General features: G+C 33.7%; 1 protein-coding gene across 4 annotated transcripts in view; it reads left to right on the forward strand.

Moving 5' to 3' along the window:
* The window catches only part of ERBB4 (erb-b2 receptor tyrosine kinase 4), a 1472307-nt gene that overhangs the window by 1417769 nt on the left and 32989 nt on the right, over nucleotides 1-21549 (forward strand). For all 4 annotated transcript variants that reach the window (XM_074191455.1, XM_074191456.1, XM_074191457.1 and 1 more), the window contains 3 exons: nucleotides 5742-5888; nucleotides 8068-8165; nucleotides 9626-9796. In XM_074191455.1, the coding sequence (XP_074047556.1) occupies nucleotides 5742-5888; nucleotides 8068-8165; nucleotides 9626-9796 (416 nt within the window). The remainder of the gene's footprint in view (nucleotides 1-5741; nucleotides 5889-8067; nucleotides 8166-9625; nucleotides 9797-21549) is intronic.

The raw sequence follows: 21549 nt of genomic DNA on the forward strand, positions 1-21549 counted from the left end.
ATACATGATTGCTGTTGGTGAAGGAAATGTAAACGTGGTGGTAATGAATAGATCCATTAATAGACATTCCCTGTCTATAGACTAAGCATTCATTCTTCCCCCACAACTGCTATTCAGACCTTACCCATCTTAATCCATTTGAAAAATATACTTATACTTTATAAAAAGAACTTTTAAATAGGTCCTTATCTATATTGCAAATTAGCAGTTACATTTGTGGGGTAGAAGGTTTAAGAGTCATCTTATGTGCATAATAGTGTATACATTACTAGATTAGCTGACTAATTTTGATATTAACTGCCAGCTAACATTACCTAGGTATCTGCCTTTCCAAATGAAAGCAATGTTTCAATTGTTTAGGGAAGTAAGTTTTCATTCATTGGGTTTATGAGGACAAAGAATATTTTTCTCCTCATTTATCAGTCATCCCTTAATGTGTACATGTATAAACCAACAAAGGAAAATCGACAAAGATGACTAAATTATCATCCCTGCCCTCATATAGTTTATCATATCAAATTGGGGAGATGTAACACAAATATTCTGGGGACAAAGCAATCATTTAATAAATACTTGTTGGAAGAAATTGTTAAATATTGTATACTTATGAAATAGTTATAGAATATCTATAGTTAAATGTAACAGGAATGTTAATTTTATTGTTGTTGCATGTTATTAATGGGAGGAAAGTTCATTTATAACTAGGGTAACCAGTGAAAATTTCATTACGTAAGAGGGTATTTAAAGCATCTAGAATTTTCTCCCTCCTCATCTCCATATCTTGACTTCTGTCAAGTTGTACCAAAACCCTACCTTTTCCAAGAACCCTTTCCTGATCTTCCTTAATTCTAGTGCCTAGTCGCTGTTGATTATTCCCAATTTATTCTGTATAATCTTGTTTTTACATGGTAATCTTCCCTATTAGCTTGTGAGGTCCTTGAGAGCAGAGACTGTCTTTGACATTTCTTGGTATCACCAAAGCTTGGCACATGGGAAGCACTAAATAAATGTATATTGCCTGTTTGACTTTACTAACTAGATTTCCTTATCACATCTCAATACTTAGCTTCCTTATTAAAACTTGGTATGTCTGAACAACATGTCTAGTGATCTATTCTTTTATTCACCTGTTTAATGGCTCCTTACTCCCTAACCTGTCTTAACATTCTAAGGTAGGAATAAATTTATTCCTTCCTATCTTCATCATCACAAATATTTATAGTAGTTACTTGTACAAGGATTTATGCTAAGTACTTTTAATCATTTTTACCCTTACAACAATCCTGAAAGATTGGTGATATTTTTATTCATATTTTACAGATGACAAAATGGAGATAAATAGGGGAATTCATTTACCAGAGGTCACACAGCTAGCGAGTGTCTGAGATTGTATTTGAACTCAGGTCTTCCTAACTCCAGGTCTATTGCTCCATCCTCTATGCCATTATTCCCATGATGATAATGTATTTCAGATCCTTTACCTTGTCCTAGCATACAGTGAGAGACTTAAAGAACTCTTTCTTTCACAAAATCACAGAAGCATAGAATTTGACAATCAGTCTTGCTTCCAACTCAATGACCATCTCATCAACCCTTGTGAGTATAATGAAGCCCCAATTTACCTCTTACATTTTCTACTCATTGCTCTTGGTTCTGCCCTTTGGTGCCAAATGGAACAAATATAAACTATTTTCCCCATAAAAGCTCTTTTGGAGTCAGTGATGGTGTACCCCTGAGTCTTCTGTTCTTCGGGATTAATATACTGTTCATACAGGAATCTTCCTATGCCACAGACTCAAGGTTCTTGACTATTTTGATCACCTTCCTTGGGGCTTATATGTTTTAAAGATTCTAATCCTTTTCCTTTTATTGAAAATCAGAACAATAACTGCCCTTTTCCAATCTTGTACCTATTATTCTCTTAAATCTTTCAAATATCACAGACAGTGACTGAGTAGTTATATCTGTCAGTTCTTGTCAGACCTGATTAGTGGTTCATCTGGGTCAAATGACTTAAATTTATTAAGGACAGCTAGGTGGTCTCTTACTATTGCCTTACTTATGATGGGTAAAAAAAAAACCTTGTTAGTCTTTCTGTTTAATGTAAAGTTCATTTTCCTTTGCAGAATAAAGAAAAACAAAAGTTATACAGTTGTGTCTTCTCTGAGTTATCACTTATCCCATCCTTCACAAGCAAAGGTCCTATATTTCCTTTGATCATCACTTTACTTCAAATATATTTTTTTTAAAAAAGCAAAAAATGTTTGTGGTTCTTTAGATCCCTATCAATGTTTAGCTCTCTCTCGGAACTTTATCATTGCTTACATGACTTTTAAAGGAATATACTATATTTTAATGTTTCTATCTTAACACTTACTATCATTTGAACACTATGTTTTTACTGTTTCCTATTAGTGACTTTAGATAAATCCTGTTTTTCCTCATAATTAGAATTTTTCTCTATGTATTTTCAGATTTCATTTCTGAATATTTTTTCATACTCCTCTTCAGTTAACTTTCCCTGAAAGCAGTTTTCTCAGTGGGATCCTACCAATCTTTCATTTGAACCCTTTGAAATCTTCTTCTTCTAAATTTAGCCTACATGATTCAAATATTGGCTCCGCCTCTTAATAATTACATGAAAGTAATCTCACCTATCTGTGACTCAATTTTCTCATCAGCAAAATGGAAATAACTTATGTTATATTAATGAAAGATATACTGTGATATTCAAATGAGATATGGTATATAAAAACTCTGTAAATTTTAATATACTATATAAACATGAGCTGTCATTTATCTAGCCTACACTTTCCCTCTTACCAATGAATCTTTTAATTTCCTTCCAATTCCTCCCTAAATTTTAATACTCATAGTTTATGATTTGCATGCTTGACTTTAGTGGCACAATCTATTACAAAATAACTCTATAATATATGCCATTATTTCATTAATCTTCTTCTTATGATGCTCATTGAGGGAAAAATTACTCTGAATTCTACTAGTATAGATATAACAAACATGTATCTATCCATCTAAACAGATATATATATATATATATATATGCATGCACATACACACACACACACACACACACATATATATATATGTATATAATTTCCCATTAAATTAGTCCTATAGATTTCACATATGGTCCTAAAGACAAATTAATAATATTATTATTATTATTAATATTAATAATAATTATAATGTTTGTCCTTCATTCTCAAAGAAGACCATAACATCAGGGAAGTGATGCCATGACAACACATGAATTGGATTTGAGTGAGAGGTGCTATGCTAAGTCATTAGCCTCACTTTCTCCTCTAGAACCATCTGGATCCAGTGGCCAGATATGAATCAGGACATCTGGAGATGACCCTGGATGTGAACAATCAGGGTTAAGTGTCTTGTCCAGGGTCACACAGCTAATAAGAGTTAAGTATCTGAGGCCAGATGTGAACTCCTATCCTCCTAACTCCAAGGCCAATGCTCTATTCATTTCGCCATCTAGCTGCCATGACTGATTGCATGCCTGGTGTAAAAGAACCAATATGTCTTAGAATGCTTAGCCAAGTGACTGATATAAAGCAATTATTAGGCTGGGGTGACAGTTTCACTGTCTTTTAGGAGAAGCAATACCCTGGTAAAATCATATATTTTCCAATTAATGAAGTATAAATATGTACATTAGAAATTGAAATCAGGTGACTAGGTGGCGCAGTGGATAAAGCACCAGCCCTAGAGTCAGGAGTACCTGGATTCAAATCTGGTCTCAGACACTTAATAATTACCTAGCTGTGTGGCCTTGGGCAAGCCTCTTAACCCCATTTGCCTTGCAAAAATCTAAAAAAAAAGAAATTGAGATCAGGAAATTATGTAACTTAAAATATGTATATGCATATACATACTTTCATAACACATAATTGAAACAATAAAATAAAATATCATTTAGAAAAAAAGTCGAGATTAAATATTCTAAAATACTTCCTCAAGTCTTTCATAAAGAGCCAAACATCAAGTCGGGAAATAGAGGAGTAGAGTCCTATTTTAGAATTATTTCTCACAAAAGAAAGACTATTCCCTGGATATTTAAAAAAATTCTTTTTGGAGGGATAGAAACCAGGAGATAAGGTAAACCTTATGACAAAGAGCAAACTTCATTTAAATTCTCATCTTCTTGTCATGCTATCTTTATATCATCAGCACCTCACACAGTATCATTGGAGACACTTAGATGTTTGGTTAATGAATTAATAAACAAATCATTCATTAAATGAATGAAAAATTAAAAAGGGGAGATCCTACTTCCATTTAGTTATTTTGGCATTGAACTTTCCAGCCTACATAGAGAAGCCAAAATATTTGCCTAACTACTTTTCATCTGATATGACAACATGTAAAAGGTCAGTTGTTCATTTAACATTTAAAAAAGGTACCTGTAGCTTATCATTTCAATTTCTAACCTTTAGTGATGTTGATTGTTGAAGATTATATGACAAGTTTAACCCATCATTAGACTGGCCACAAGACAATGGTTTTTTTTGATCATAGAAACTACCAGAAATCATCTAGGAATTTGTAGAAGGTTTTGAATTTCTCTAAATTCTGTTTTCATAGTTTAGCTCCTCTCTACATTTGTATTCTTCTTATAACTAACTTCTTCCATATTATGTACAATGGAGATACAGTGATTTATTTGCTATTCTGCATGCATGAAATTCCATTTCTTGTCTCCTGTCTTTGCACTGAACAGCCTCATGTTTGTAATGTTCTCTTTCCTCAACAATGCCTTATGTTTTTTTCTGGTCCAATTCTCACCTTCTACAAAAGATCTTTCCAGCTGATAATGCCATCTCTTCTGAAATTACCTTCTAACCACACTTATTGAGTCTATCTAGATTATTTTCATGTTCCTCTCCAATTAGAATCTAAAATTTAAGAAGGCAAGAACTATATTTAGCTTTCTTTGAATGATGGTGCTTAGCAGAGTGCTCAATTCATAGAAATGTGTAAATACTTGTTGACTAAACAACTCTTTTGTATCCATCTATCTTTCTATCTATTATCTATCTATCTATCTATCTATCTATCTATCTATCTATCTATCTATCTACCTAACTTTCTATCTATCCATCCATTCATCCATCCATCTATTCATTTAACTTCCCTCAATAGAATTTAGCTTCCTTGAGGGTTCTGCATCTAGCACAACTCCTAGTATAGAAATGGTGATTGGTTGGTTGATTGTGGGGATGACTTCATATTCCTTCCACCTTAAATTCTATGGTTCTTTAATCTACTCTTTCAATTTTATCATCACAAGACATTTTACTATCTTTATTATCTCTCATGGGAGGTTTGACGGTTATACTTCTCTGACTCTTCTTCCTCTCCAAATCCCATAATTTTCATTTCTCCCAATCCCTAAAATACTTTCCAGAACTACTCTCCATGTTCATAGTCCCTGGTTTACTGAGCTTAGATAGACCAATTTATAGAAATATCCATTCTTCATATCATCTTTCTGAAAATTGAAAATAGTATAATTTACCTAATCTGTTTCACAAAGGCCTTGTGAGAATCAATATATTAGCACTTTGAAGTAAGTCTTAAGAAGAAACAAGATGACAAATTCTGCTTTCACACAGAAGAAAATGTGTTTATATTGACCTGTTGTATTGTTCAAATTAATGTGATTTAGATTTGTTTAAGTAAGAATTTGATCTCTTTTATTTTAGGGGTCACCATTTGGGAATTAATGACTTTTGGTGGAAAGCCTTATGATGGAATCCCAACAAGAGAAATACCAGATTTATTAGAGAAAGGGGAACGCTTACCCCAGCCTCCTATCTGCACCATTGATGTTTATATGGTCATGGTCAAATGTAAGGTTGCTAAATTCTCTTAATATGGGTTCAATTCTTTTTTTAGTCAAAGGATTAAAATTATTATAATGATGTTTTTTAGAAAATTCCTATGCAAATAAAATCTATTAATTTTGTATTTAAGGAATATGAATTTATCTATAAAGGTTTGATTTAGCTCTTTTTTCCTCTTTATTAATTAGCAATGATACCATACTTACATGCAATATTGGCAAAATGATATGATCTTAACTATTCTCATTATTCTTACCATCTCCATGACAATCAAGTTGAATGTCATAAGGAAATATAATTAAACCTGATTATATGGATAGTTTTTATATTAAAAAATCTGGCTCTAAATAAATGCCTTACATATTTGATAGAAAAAACCTTGAACATGATATTAAATGAAAATGGAATTAAAGAAAATAAGCTTCAAGGCTTTAGTAATGAAGAAGATTTGGGTGATTGACCCTTGTGAGAACAAAAAGGTTATGAATGTTTACTTTTGTTCAAATTGATAATTTGTTTACAACTGGACTTTCCATAATTCTGCCCTATTTCTCCCTTTTCTTTTCATCTCCCTCCTAAGTACATATTGTAAATGTATTTTCAAAGCCCAGTATTCTAATTTAAATAGAATTAATGAAGTCTCAGGTGTTTTTGACTTAATTTAAGTGAGATTAACATACAGCCATCTTTCCTGTATGATCTAGGTCTTTCCCCTTTTTGATTTATACAGAGCTAGCAAAGAAACAAACTTGTGAAGGTGAATAAGCATCTTATTAATAAGAGACTTTGGGCTTGGTTATGCCTAGATTTATATTCATGACATGTGTGATATAGTCTGACAGGGAGGGAAAACTAAAGAATTTGTTTTTCAGTGCAGGTCAACATGCCCTTTACTACAAAGCATAGTTCTATTTATTCAGTATTTAGCCAAGGAGAAACTGATCCCTTGTTCTGAAGCCAACTGCCTCTAGTTCAAATAAGTGGAAGTCCCAGAAAAAATCACAGTATTTTATTAGCTTTGAAATGACAATGATTAATTTGCATATGTATATACCTGAAGCCATAAAGTTAGGGTTAAAGAAAAAGGGAGCCACTGAGAAATGAAGAAGTAAGCATTACTGAATTAAATATTACATTATTACATTAAAGACTAGGAAAGACTGGTAAGGATTGAAGAACAAACCAAGAAAGATGAATGGCAGGAATTATAAATTGTTTCCTTAACCAGTGTTATAGAGAGGATGCACTGAGACATGATGACAAAATGATACTGGAGTAAGTCAAATTTTTGCCTAATGCATACTCCTAGCCTTGCAACAACTCACAAGGCAGGGGAGAAGTATATTTTTTTGGGGGGAGACAATAGGAGAAGGAAACCTTGATGCTTTTACTCTGGTCATCTCATCAGCCCAATAGTGCCTGGGGAGATAAAAACCCAATTTATCTAGACTTCCAGCTAAATAATAATATATACCTTGAAAATGGCTGATTTCATCTTTGTGCTAGAAGGGGCTAGCACTAAGATAAGCTAATGGCCCTTGCAGAACATAAGGTACTGATCACTTTGCATTTGCTTTTCCTGCGGGGGGACAAAAAGAAATAGAGGTAATATGTTTCTTGTACTTCTAACCCTTTCTACCAGCTTTGATGCTGACAAAATTCTGCCCCTTTCCCCCTCACTTCCTGAACACCAAACAAGGAATTAGTTTCCAACTTCTTTGTATCTGCCTTCCTCTCCAGCATGAATGTTAAAGTGCCAGAAAAAATCCAGATACCATGTCATTCCACTGATTCTTAGCTTTAGTAAGGGTTATATAGTTCAGAAAGATTCAGACAAAATTTTTAGTAATGGGACAAAGGAGATTTTTTTTTAAAAAGGTTATACATGGATACTTTTATCTTGTGTTATTATAGACTACATTATGGTTAGTACAAGCTCAGATGGGTTATTTCAACCCAGTTGACTATTTGTCTTTGTGTGTCTGTGTGTGTGTCTGTGTGTGTGTGTGTGTGTGTGTGTGTGTGTGTGTGTGTGTGTGTAAGTAGCTCTAAGGTCTGTTTACTGGAAACATGAAAAGTGTTTACCCTTTAGCTGTCAGAGTCCCTGGGATGCTGAAATTTCCTTTTATTAGGAAATCATTTCTCCATTGACTGCTTTCTCATCTTTCTTCTCTCAAACTTCTAGGTTGGATGATTGATGCTGACAGCAGACCTAAATTCAAAGAACTGGCTGCTGAATTTTCCAGAATGGCTCGTGACCCTCAACGATACCTCGTCATTCAGGTGAACAGATTTAAGAGAAGACATTTTGTTTTGAATGCAAGAATACTTTTCTATATGTAGTTACCTTAACATTTAATTAAATACAAAATATGAAAAAATCTCCATTGTATAAATCTACCCCTTTGGTCAAGATTTCATCCAATTTTAACTAGAAAAATACTTCTAAAAAACACTACTGTACAGAGGGATCAACATCACATAAGAATGTTAACTTAATTTTTAACTATTTCTGGGATTGAACAACCATATGATTTACCATATTCACAAATTAACTTTACCATCAGCCAAGCCTTACAAGTTTTCTTCTTATCTCTAAGCCATGTAATATCTTTTATTTAAAAATTTCAGAAACCTAGGAAAGAGATATTTTTTGTTTTCATTGAAGGCAATATCTCAAAAAATTTAATATATTGAAATATAATTTCCAGAAAAAAAGATTTTTTCTTAGATTTATATCTCCTTCCCCCTTTTTGGTTTTCTTTTCCCTTTCTTAAGTATCAAGGAAATAATTCAGGTATATTGAAATGAAATAAAGACAACAGATGGAGAAGAGCCTTAAATATATATGACTTATTTATTAAGCTGCAAAATCCTGATTAGGGAATCCTAATGTAGATGAATCATATTCATCTTTCATTGGGGTGGGGATTCTTTTTCTTCTTTTTCATAATGATCATGGACATTTTAACATGTAATATTAGTGGTACTTTCACACTCAAGTATTATAAGGTTAGTTAATAATAAACATAGTTGTCTTTCCATATGGCAATGTGCCTCAATAACAAAAGGTCTCAGTAAGACCTTATTTGGTTATTAAGATGCATGGGGTAGGCAAAATAAGAGCAGGGGGGAAGAAGAAGAGGACAGTCTTAGGAATATTCAGCTTTTTTTCAAGATGGAATTAAGAAACAAAAGATTTCACAAAACTAGGATGCCAGAAATTGGTATTTTTAATGAAACATTTCATAATGTCAGAAAAATTTTACATGACTTAATTTTCACATTATCATGTTGGGAACATTTGGAAATTGATTTATACAAATTGTAAATTGATATCTTTGAAATATTTTCCTGTCAATTTTTCCACATCTGGACACTACGTCAATTATTTTCTGGAAACTTCCCCAGACTACCCAACAAGAAGTGATATTTTTAAAACATTGTTTATGAACCTTCTTCTGAACTGTATGGACCACATTCTATCTTTAGATTAATTCATTTTTTTAAAATCAAACCTTAATTCACCTATTCAAGGATAGTTATGGTATTTAACCTGTTTTGCCCTTTCTCCCACTCCCAAGATTCTTTTAGCATGTCTTGAATATAATAGATACTGAAGGCATGTTTATTAAGTGAATTAAAAAATTTTCTAATGAGTTATCATTTTACTATGAGCAGAAAGTCAGATGTTCAAAACAATTAAAATGACATTTTTTTTGCTATACTGGTGATGTATTTAGGGAGATGATCGCATGAAGCTTCCTAGTCCAAATGATAGCAAGTTCTTCCAGAATCTTCTGGATGAGGAGGACCTGGAAGATATGATGGATGCTGAGGAATACTTAGTCCCTCAAGCCTTCAACATTCCACCACCTATATATACTTCCAGAGCAAGAATTGACTCTAACAGGGTAAGAAATAGGGACCAAACAACAAAAAATTTTAATGTACATTGGCATTTTTGGAAATTATTGTAACATAATTGAATATAACTGTGAATTTTCATCATGAAATACAAGAAGGTATTAAATAAGGTCAGCAAAAATTATACAGCTCAAAAGAAAAGAGTTAAAGGTAAGTATGTGTTATCATATGGCCAGGCTCATAATTCTGGAGGACATAGTTTTGAATTCTGTATATTTGGACTTTGAGTTCTCTTCAGGATGTCCAAAAATCAATTATACGAAGAGCAAATTTATATGAAAGAGAAAACAAATCCGAGGAATTGAGTTAGAATGAAGTAGCAAAAGACAGTGATTTTTTTCAAGTATTATTGAATCTCTTAGAAGACAGAGGGCTGTATATGGCTAAACATACCTGAAAAAAATCTTCCACAAAAGACTTTTTAGAAGAGAAATATTATGATCTAGACATGCTGACACACACCTGTAAATCTTGGTGTTGGAGTCACTGAGGCTTTCAGAGTTCTTGAGCTGAGGATTTCTGAGCTATATAGGTCAGATTAGGTGATTTTTCCATATGGTGAGCCTCTGGAAGTGGGTATAACCTTCACCAAGATGAATAAGGAAGGGCAAATCCGCTTTAGAGAGAAAAGAAGCAGGTCAAAGTTCCCATTTGAGTCACTCGTAGAATAGAATTTATGAGCAGCCATTGTATTTCCAGTCTACTAAGAGAGGAAGACATACTCTGTAAAAGAGGCATAAAAAAAGGGAGAGAGAGAGAGAGAGAGAGAGAGAGAGAGAGAGAGAGAGAGAGAGAAAGAGAGAGAGAGAGAGAGACACTTTGGGACAGATAAACAGAGACAGAAACAGAGAGATAAAGATATAGACCAAAATACAAAAGGTTTAGGGAGTCAGAGATTGTCAATTTGTTATGAAATTCTACTTATGCAAGTGGTATGGATTAGATAAAAAGATTTCTAATAAAAGTATAGCTCAGGAACATTTGAGAATAAGTAGTTAAGTGAACTTAAATAATCACAATTTTTCAGAAATATTGAATCTCTCCTGCGTTGTGCTTTCAAGTCAGAAATAAAACTTCAGGGGGGATTTTTTTTTCATCTTAATTGTTTCTTCCCACTAACTAATTTAATAACCATTGTAAGTAGTCAACATTATATTAAATGTCCTATCAAGAGCTGTATCCATAGATTGAACATAAACATGTTTCCTATTTTCAGATGACTTTCCCCTTATTTCCTGAAAGGATATACTCGATGATATGAAATTGTGTCACAAAGGCCCTGCTACATTTTATTGGATATAACAATACTGTCTCTGTGACAAACTACTTCCCTTGCTCTAAAAGCAGAGGAGGCTTTTGACTTCTTTCTCATTCTCTCACATAAAGTACTTTGTCTTCTTTCAGAATGGCAGAAAGTGCTTATGTGGAATCTCTCAGAGAGAAGGCACCATTTTCTTTTCATTGATATTCATATAGTTGTCTTGCAAATTTCAATTCATCCCTCCTATATTTTTCCCCATTGTCTCTTTTTTTTTCTCCCTACCTTTGCCTCTTTCCTTCTTATCACTGAGCTCTAATATACTACTGATAATTTCTAACAGTTACTACATCTAGCATTCACTCCTAGGTTCTAGGAAAAATGAAATGGAAGATAGAGACTAAGTACATTTTATTTCTTTTTAGACTTTCTTCTTGAATTTCTTTGACTTATCTAATCTCTTTAGGATTTGAAAACATAGCATTTAGCAGAAGCTTTGAAGGTGTATTGCTACAATTCAAATCAACTTTGTCAAAGAACTGGAAGAAGCAGGCAATACAAAAGACTCTAAGTCCCTCCTATTTTGCCATGTTTAAGTTAAATTAAGGGGGGGGGGGCGTAAATTGGAAACACCAAAGGAAAGTTTTGAATTTAAGCCATAGAAATTAGAGGGGGTGATTGCCATGCTTTCTGGTAGCTGATGGGAATCACGGTCATGACATTCAGAACAGAAATGGCAAATAAAATATTTTTGTTGAAATAATGTCATTTTGAGAAAACAATCTTCTAGGAGTAACACTTTGTGTCCTCTTTTTTTTTAGTTTTTTTTTTAGTTGTTACTGTTAAAGACACCTTTTAAATCCTCATTCTTTTACTCAGTTTCAACCTTCAATATGTGATACTTTTGATGAAATTTTAGCCTAAATGGAACAATGAGTCAAAGTAGAAATCACAAAGAAGACTCATTCCTTGTTCTGACTACTTTTTCAACTTATGGTACTAGTAGACTTGCTTTCTTTCTTTCAGAAATTTTGCTTAAATGTCTATGAATTTAAATGAGTATTATAAATTCAACTTAATCTCCTTATTGAAAACTATATTTAATCCTCCTGTGACCTCCCATATTACTTTTATGTTGTAACTTCTACTAATTCCCTTTAGCAAACATTCCCAATTCCAATATCTCTTAGTGCTGGAATATTTTTCTTCTACAAAGTCACTAAACAAAATCCCCTACACTCACTAAATAGTCCTACTCTTTCTTTGAGTTATTTACTATAATTTAGGAATTTACTATAATTAGGTAGAGAAAGAGATCATCTATGTCTCCTTTGATGGAGTGTTCTTATATTGTGAGCCCCAAATTTTATTTCCATTTTTGTTTGTTTCCCTTCACCTTCGTCTAACCATGTATCATTGTATACTATTGTCAAATGTATTAATCATTATTATTGATAGATGTGCTTATTCAATTACCTTTTATTAGGAGGTTACTTCTATAGAATAAAAATTATGCTGTACTTAGGATTATTATTCTAAATTACATTATCTTATATGTTTGCTATGCTACTATCTTCTGTAGTACAATAGTAGCACAATTAATAGCAGCATAATTTTTTTCAAATACTGATTTTTCAAAAAAGCAGGTCAAGTTTTACAAAATTTATAGATGACTTTTTTAATTAAAAAAAATTTTAGGGGTTTTGCAAAGCAATGGGGTTAAGTGACTTGTCCAAGGTCATACTACTAAGCAATTATTAAGTGTCTGAGGCTGCATTTGAACTCAGGTCCTCCTGACTCCAGGAGCAGCACTCTATTCACTGGGCCACCTAGCTGCCCCAATGCATGATTCTTAGATATGAAATATTTTAGATATGAATGAAATTTTTTAGTTTTAGAATTTTCAGCTTAGAATGAAATTTGTAAAGTATCCTTTTTAGCAACCAAATTACTTTATAAATTATTCTCAAAATAGACTTCCTCTTGGTATTCCTATTTTCAGTTCATTTAAATATATAGTAGTTCCTTTTAAGAAAATTTATTTAAGTAACATTTTCACACTTAGATTTACTGTGCACATGTCACTATAGCTTTATATACATACATATATCTATATATATGCATTTGTGTATAAATATATATTTATGTATATAATATATTTTCATATTCATTTCACTAAATCAGTCAGCCTTTTCCCTTTGAGTGTCCTGGATGCATATTTGTTTAGTATAATGAATATTAATAGTAAATGCACTTATAATGAGTGAGAATATAGAATAAATTTATATGGCTTAAGGCACTTTAGCTCCAATGATATTAAAAATTTAATTTAATGTTAAAACTTCAATATTGCTTTATAGAGCAAGACACAATTTCAATTGTTGCAGGATTTTTGCATCATTTGTGTCGATAAGTAGTTTGAAAGGACATATGCTCCATTGCATTCAAATACTTAACAACTAATTCTCAATTATCTGGGCTAATGGGGGACAGAGGGAAAAAAGATAATGGATAGCCATGCATTAAGGAAAGAAAAGATTTTTAAAATATGCATATGTGCATTTATACATGCATACTATGTATGTAAGTTTAGTTGTCCATACATACAGACATAAATATTCTCAAATCTATGTCTGTATATGACTGATGCACTAAGAGAGAACACAGCAGATTTATTTAAATTGCCCCTCACCTCACATGTCCACATCTATTTTCCTCGATGATTCCAATAATTGAGAGGTGAATGAGTAGTGAAGTGACTGGTCAACCATATTTATAAGGATCTTATTCTATGCCAGGCATTGTACTATGTAAGCACTGTATATATTTAAGGAAAAAAGCGGCAAAAACAGTTCCCATTTTCAAGGAACTCACATTCTAATAGTGAAGGCAACATGTAAACAGCCACATATCCATGAGATATATACTGTGTCAGTGAAAGGTAATCTCAAGGGAAGGGCACTACACGGGGGACAAGAGGTAGGAAGATATCAGGCCCTCCTGCAGAAAATGAGATTTGAGTTGAGACTTGAAGGAAACAAGGAAATACAGGAAGTGAAGGTAGAGAGAATTTCAAACTTGATAATCAGTAAAAGGGAAATAGTATGGCTCATTTGTAGAACAGCAAATAGTCCAGTGTAACCAAATTATGTTTTTGTTATTGTTCAATCATTTCTCACTCTTTTTGACCCAATTTGGGGTTTTCTTGGCAAAGATACTGGAGGGCTCTGATATTTCCTTCTCCAGATTGTTTTACAGATGAAGAGCTGAGGCAAATAGGGTAAAAGAAATTTGTCTAGGGTCACAAAACTAATAATTGTCTGTAGCTGGATTTGAACTCATGAAAATGAGTTTTCCTGATTGCAAGCCCAGTGCTCCATTTATTGTATCACTTTGCTGTATTACAGAGTAGGTGAAAGGAAATCAAGAATAATACTAGAAAGATGGGAATGGGCCAGTTTGCGAAGACCTTTAAAGCCCAAATAAAGGATTTTATATTTGATTGTAGAGGTAACAGGGATGCACATAAATGTATTGTGTAGTAGAGGTAACATAATCAGATTTCTGCTTTAGAACAATCAATATGACAGGTGAACAGAGAGGGTAGATTAAATGGGGTAAAGACCTAGAGAGGGAAGGAGAGACCAAGTAGAAGGGTATTGCATTTTGTCACAAAGGCAGAGTAACCAGATGGTGAGATCTGAAGTTAGGAAGACTCATTTTCATAAATCAAATTCAGCCTCAGACACTACTTTTGTGGTCCTGGGAAAACTCTGTTGACCTCATTTGTAAAACAGATGGAGAAGGAAATGGTAAATCTTTGCCAATAAAATCCCAAGTGGTGGGGTGGCTAGGTTGCACAGCGGATAGAGCACCGGCCCTGGAGTCAGGAGTACCTGAGTTCAAATCTGGTCTCAGACACTTAATAATTACCTAGCTGTGGGGCCTTGGGCAAGCCACTTAACCCCATTGCTTTGCAAGGAACCAAAAAAAAAAAGAAGAAGAAGAAATTCCCAATTGGCATCACAAAGAACAGGACATTACTGAAACAACTGAACAAGTCAGGAAGTGATGAGTGTCTATCAATGTGGTGACTGTGAATATAGAGAAGGGAATATATACAAATATACATGCATACATACAATTATACATATATATATTATATATAAATATGTGAGATGTGTAGCTATAAAAGATAGGACATGATAACAGATTGGCTCTAAGGAATGATTATGAAAGAGGAGCTGAGGATAATGTCAAAATTATGAGCCTGGGTGACTGTGAAATACTCTATAATATTAGGAAACTTGAGAAGAGGGGAAAATTAAGAGAGAAAGAATGATTTCTCTTTTGGGCATGTCAAGTTTGAGCATCTATATAATAATCAATTCAACATATCCATTATGAGACTAAGGAGAGAAAGTAGACTGGATATATTGAACTGAGAATCATTTTCAAAGAGATGATAATTGAAGCTCTGGAAAATGATGAGTTAGATAATCAAGTAAGATTGTATAATGCAGGTGTGGGGGAACCTTTTTCCTACTAAGGGCCATTTTCTGATTTATAACCTCATTCTTCTGTTGTATTTGATCAAACATTTAATTAATTCACTTCTAGATTTATTGAATTTTGAATCCTGCCTGTGGTTGCCCTGGCAGTGCCAGATCACAGACCTTATATGACTAGGGCATTCCCTACTAAAGAGAGAGAGAAGAGAAGACCTAAGACAGACTTTTGTTGAAAACTAACATTTTAGAGGTCATGACCTGGAGCATGATAGAGTAAAGAAAATTAAGAGCATCACATTGGGGAGAATCAGGAGAGATTATGCAGGAAAAGAGGGTGAGCAATAATATCCAGGACAGCAATGTGGTTTTGCAACGTTTTGCCTTTATTTGTATTTTTTTTTAATTTTTGCAAGGCAATGGGGTTAAGTGACTTGCCAAAGGTCACACAGCTAGGTAATTATTAAGTGTCTGAGGCCAAATTTGAACTCAGGGACTCCTGCTCTATCCACTGTGCCACCTATCCACTGCAACTGTGCCACCTAGCCGCCCCTGTTTGTATCTCTAATACTTAGTATGGTGCTTGCTATATTGCAGGAGGTTTATGAATGTTTGCTGTCTGGAATTTAAAGTTCTTTGTAGTGCTAAAGCTGTGATCTGATTGTATGATGATGAGATTCAATAATTTATTTCACTACTTAAGTTAACTTGGTTAATTTTAAGTTATAAGGAAAGGAAAAAATAAGTCAATCATTTTACAATAATATTCTTTGCATGTGGGCTGGAATGACACTTTGTTCAGCGACTGAGATAGAGCAGGAGTTTGATAATTATTTATTGGCTATTATTGACTAACTGACTGGATTGACTAAAATAAGAGAGAGAACACTGAACTAAGAATCATGGGGTCTGGGATTTAGTCCCAGCCATAATACATAGTGGCTTCGGTAATCTTGACCTTTTTAAAGATCACTGCAGCTCTAAAATTCTATGATGCTCTACTTGCTTCCAGTAGTAGCAGATTTTTTTGTATGTACATTTATTATAATTTTTTTCTTCTAAATGCAATGTCCTCTTTGGATATTATTCAATAAATCGCTAACACCACTACAAATTACCTTCGCTTATCACTGACATTTTTTTGTCTGGAAATTGAACATGGAAGAGAAGACATAGAAAACTTAAAAACACAAATTTAGGAAGCATCCTATAGCTAAATGAAGTAGGAGGAGGATTTTGTGATGACATAACAAGGTTACTCCAGTTGCAATTTACTAAGAATCGATATTAATTCTTACAAAGACTACAGCTTGATGATAAATGACCATGGAGCTCAGGATATTGGTTTTACATTTCATCTACAGTATGACACATATTGCTACATGCTATCCTTGGCATTCCAACTGGGATTTTTCACTACCAATCCAGAAGCCAGAGTTCTCACTGAATTACTTCACAATATACCCATGCACTTAGATAGCCTGCAGAGTATACTCTATCTAAATAACAATTTATCAAAGTTGACTTCAGTAATTTATTGTAATCAGGACTTAAATAAATAAGACTTTAGGCTAAGAATAAATAATATTTTAATTTTATTTAAAGCTTTAGTGTTTTGTATATATGTTTCTTGTGCTGCAAATTTAAGGGGGAATTAAAAATAGATTCTGTTCTGAAAGAGTATGGTCTCTCCTTGAATTTCTGAATTTTGGTCAATGATTTCACTCCCAATACCTTGAGCTTCACACATAGACCATCTTAGTCATCTTTGATGGTATTTTGTTCTATTTTATTTTCATTATGATTTCATTGATATACAGAACACTTTCTAAACAAGTCATTTGTCTTCTTTTGGGAATGCCAAGTTGTTCAGGCATCCACACTTCTCTCTCTCCTTCTATTTGTTATCACTTGAATCAAGGCCCAGTTCCTAAACTCTTTTTAGGAGCTTCCCCTAAAGCATCCAATATCATATGCTGCTAGACTGACTTTTCTTAAAATACCAATCTCATGATTTCACTCATTTGTTTACAAATCATATACTATTTTTCTGACCATAAAACAGGGATAGGTGTTTGAATTTGTCATTTAAATAATATAGGGAGCTCCATGTGAAAAAACTCCATCTAACCTTGATACAGAGGTATCTACTTCTCAGAATCTTAATTGCTTAAAAAACTGAGAGGATGATAAATGATTTGTCAATAGTCCAAAAGCCTACATTTGCTACCATGTTTTAGAGGCAGAATTTGAAATCAGATCTTCCCAGTCTCATGGCCAGATCTCTATTAGTTGCTCTACACTAATCCCTCTATGCACACTGCTCTTGTTTCCAATTCTGGCTTTGCCTATGTTCTTTCCATTTCTATCTTCTGAACTAAATTCTACCTGATTCTTTGAGGCTTCATTTAAAGGCCTAAGATCTAGCATTCCAATTCCACTTGTCAACTGCTTTCTCTGAATTCCTCCATTGTTTATAATTTATCAGGACAGATTTCAGCTTTGAAGTAGCTATTTGCTTCATTGATATTGATAATGCTACCAGTATAGAATAAGATATTGTTCCCAAAAATTGGGCCACAGAGAAATTAAGTACCTTCCTCAAGAGTGTCAGAAGAAACTCTTAAATCCATATCTTTCTTACTCTAAGGCTTGTCCTGTATCCATGCTGCTAAACTTCATGTCATCCTATTATCAATCCTATATTAAGAATCAGAGGTACAAAAGTTGTAATTTCTTTCTCTTGAATCTTTCCAAATTTTCTCAATTTATTGAACAGAAATGTTGATCTTATATGTACTGAAGAAATCTGGTACTATGATGGCTATTCTTTTGAGATCTTCAGTTCCTTTATGCCTATCCTTAGCATCTCCTCAAACTGTTGTGAATCAACTACTCTATCTATTCCTTTCAGGGATTTTGATAAACACATAAATCCTTATAACAATCATAGCAGAGATTTCCACAGTTTTGCAAAGTATTTTTTCCTCATTTTATTTTGACTACAACTCTGAAAGGTAGGTTCTATTGTCATCCCCATTTTACATATGATAAACAAGGCACAGAAAAGACTAATTGACACATCCAGAGTCACACAGCTATTCTGTGACTGAGGATGATTTTGTACTTAGGTCTTCCTGACCTAAGGTCCTGAAATTTATTTTTTGTGGCATTTAGTTGCTTCCATTTACAAGAACATTTGCTCTTATGGTGTATAAAAAACAATTATCATAGAAAACTAGACTAGAATTTGGAACATTTAAGCTTGGAAGTTTCATTGTAGTTGGCAAAGGATGAGTCACTTTTGTATATTCTCCACTGTTCTTTAGACATTAAATAAGCCGTAATTCCCAACACCATCGTAGGTCAATTTTTTTTTTCTCACCAGTTATTATCAGTTCCTGGAACCCTGATCTTTAACAAAGAAACAATATCTGTATGGAATTTTCTTTCTTTATACTATCACAATTCCAAATTGAATTTGTTCAGTTGTCCAAATTATTGGTAGTTTCAATGCCATCAAGTATGTTTTTCAGGTCTTAATATTGATCTTCCTCAATTTTCCGAGTCTTAGAATTTTTTATCCACTCAAATAGTTCTTTTTATATCCTATAGAATATCAAATTAGCTTCTTTTGCAATACTTTTTCCATTATTTGTTTTTACAAATTCCAGATATATTTTAATGGCAATGGTATCCTTCACTATAAGTCTCTCTCTCTCTCTCTCTCTCTCTCTCTCTCTCTCTCTCTCTCTCCTCTCATTTATTACATCCCTATATTTTACTCTCTCTTTATTACCCTTCAGCTTGATAAAAGTCTTTATCTCTTCTAGTTGGGAATTTTAGGATTTTGAAAGTTACTAAAGGTAATGATATGTTTTTCCTTGTTTATCCTTCATTCTTGATGAAAGTCATCAGGGAGATGGTGCCAAGACAAGCACATGAATTGAATTTGAGTGAGGAGGGGCTATGCTAATTCACCAGCCTCACTTTCTCCTCCAGAGTCATCTGGATCCAGTGATCAGATGTGAATTAGGATGACTGGAGATGGCCCTGGATATGGGGCAATCAGGGTGAAGTGATTTGCTCGGGATCACACAGTTAGTTAGTGGCAAATGGCTGAGCTCAAATTCAAATTCCTATCCTCTTGACTCTAAAACAAGTACTCTATCCATTGTGTCACCTCTATCCACTTGTGTCAACTCAAGAGTCCTCCTTGAGATTACAAATTAGGCTAAACTATTTCTGTTCCTTTAGTAATATAATTTTTAGGGTCCCTTAATTAAGCATTGTCTACTAATTTAAAAAGCTCTTCATTGGGAACTGAGGCAACAACTCTAATTTCATGATTAAGTAGTATTGTAACTTTTTAAATATAATTTTCTTACTAGTTTTCTTTTGCTAGCAATGAAGTCATTGTTCTCTTTCTTTCTGAATAAAATCTCTCCTTATAGGCCAGCTAGGTGGCACAGTGGACAGAGCACCAGCCCTGGAGTAAGGAGGACTTGAGTTCAAATCTGACTTCAAATACTTACTAATTGCCCAGCTGTGTGACTTTGGGCAAGTCACTTAACCCCACTGACTTTCAAAAAAAATCTCTCCTTATTTCTCCTACCTACAACCTACAAACACTACTCAATTTTATGAAGGCAAACCATAAATTTAAAAACCACCAATAAGTATATATTCACATAGTAATGGAGTGTGTTAAAGTAGATAGAAAACTGGGCAAGAAGAAGCAGATTCAGATACTGCTTCTGACATAAATTGCTTGAAACATACTGCCTCTTGAACCTCCTAAGTGTTCTAATCAGTTCTTTTAGACTGTAAGTTACAGAGAAAGTCTTGATCTGAACTGATGGTCAGAGTTTATTTTGGGGTTCCTTATCTCAGTGAAATCTCAGTTCTAGTTCCTATTCATTTCCATATCCACACTCAAATATATAATGCAAAAAGCCCTGGGAAGTGGGGAAATAAGGATGACTACCTAAGAAAAGCTATTGCCAAAAAATAAATAGCAAACTAAAGAATGTCAGTCAACCAGATGATGAAAGCAATCAATACAAGAAAACTTAATTAACATTGTCTCAGCCAAAGCACTACCTCTCTCCTACTGCCAGCACCACAGGTAGTACCTCCCCCCACCTCCATCCTTTATATAACTAAAACTTAACATCACCAACTCCGTGTTCCTTTTAATCAGATTTTGTCTACATAAAAATGGCTAGAAATGAGATTTGCCCAGAGTTATACTTCCCCAGGGAAAGCCCTGACTATATATATGCATGATCCATCTGAATATAGCCACATGCTATTTAAATGCCACTGCAGTATTCACTAGTGAAACATTCTTTTGAAGGACTTCCTAAATGAATGAATACTTGTTTACTCTATAAGATTTTTTCCCCTTCTGCTTTGTTGTTGTTTTTTTAAATTATTCATGAAGATCCTCGATTTGATTTTAGGGCTAAAGGGATTTAGGGTCAATTGGCTTAAAAGAGCTTCTTCCACGAGTGAAGACTGAGTGCAGTAAGAAGCAAGAACCCCAACCGCTCATTTCTTTTGCTTCTTCTGTTTATACTGCTGAAAGAGTGACTGTAATCAAGAGTTAATGGCTTAAGAGGTTCCAATGGAATTGAAGAGGAAAAAGGTAGAGAGGCAATGTGGAAAAATATCTGCTTTCTTACATAGACTAGTAGACTAGATTTGGAGCTGTGTAATCAGAGACCTGGCTCCAAAGTCCTTCTAATTAGCAAAATCATTATAACTCTTCTTCTCTACCTACCAATAAAGGGTGATAGAAGTGCAGGAAGGTTTAAGAGTAGCAAAGGAAAATAAATCCTTCCCATATAAATAGATAAAATTGACAATATGGCTAATGACTTTTCAAACTGACTTCTGAAATGGGAGCTCTGATTTCTTTGATTTGTTCTTTAAAACACTGGGATAATTTAAGATAGAAAAATCTCCTTCC

Source organism: Macrotis lagotis, chromosome 6 (assembly GCF_037893015.1).
Source record: "Macrotis lagotis isolate mMagLag1 chromosome 6, bilby.v1.9.chrom.fasta, whole genome shotgun sequence".
In the NCBI taxonomy this organism is placed as follows: Eukaryota; Metazoa; Chordata; class Mammalia; order Peramelemorphia; family Peramelidae; genus Macrotis; species Macrotis lagotis.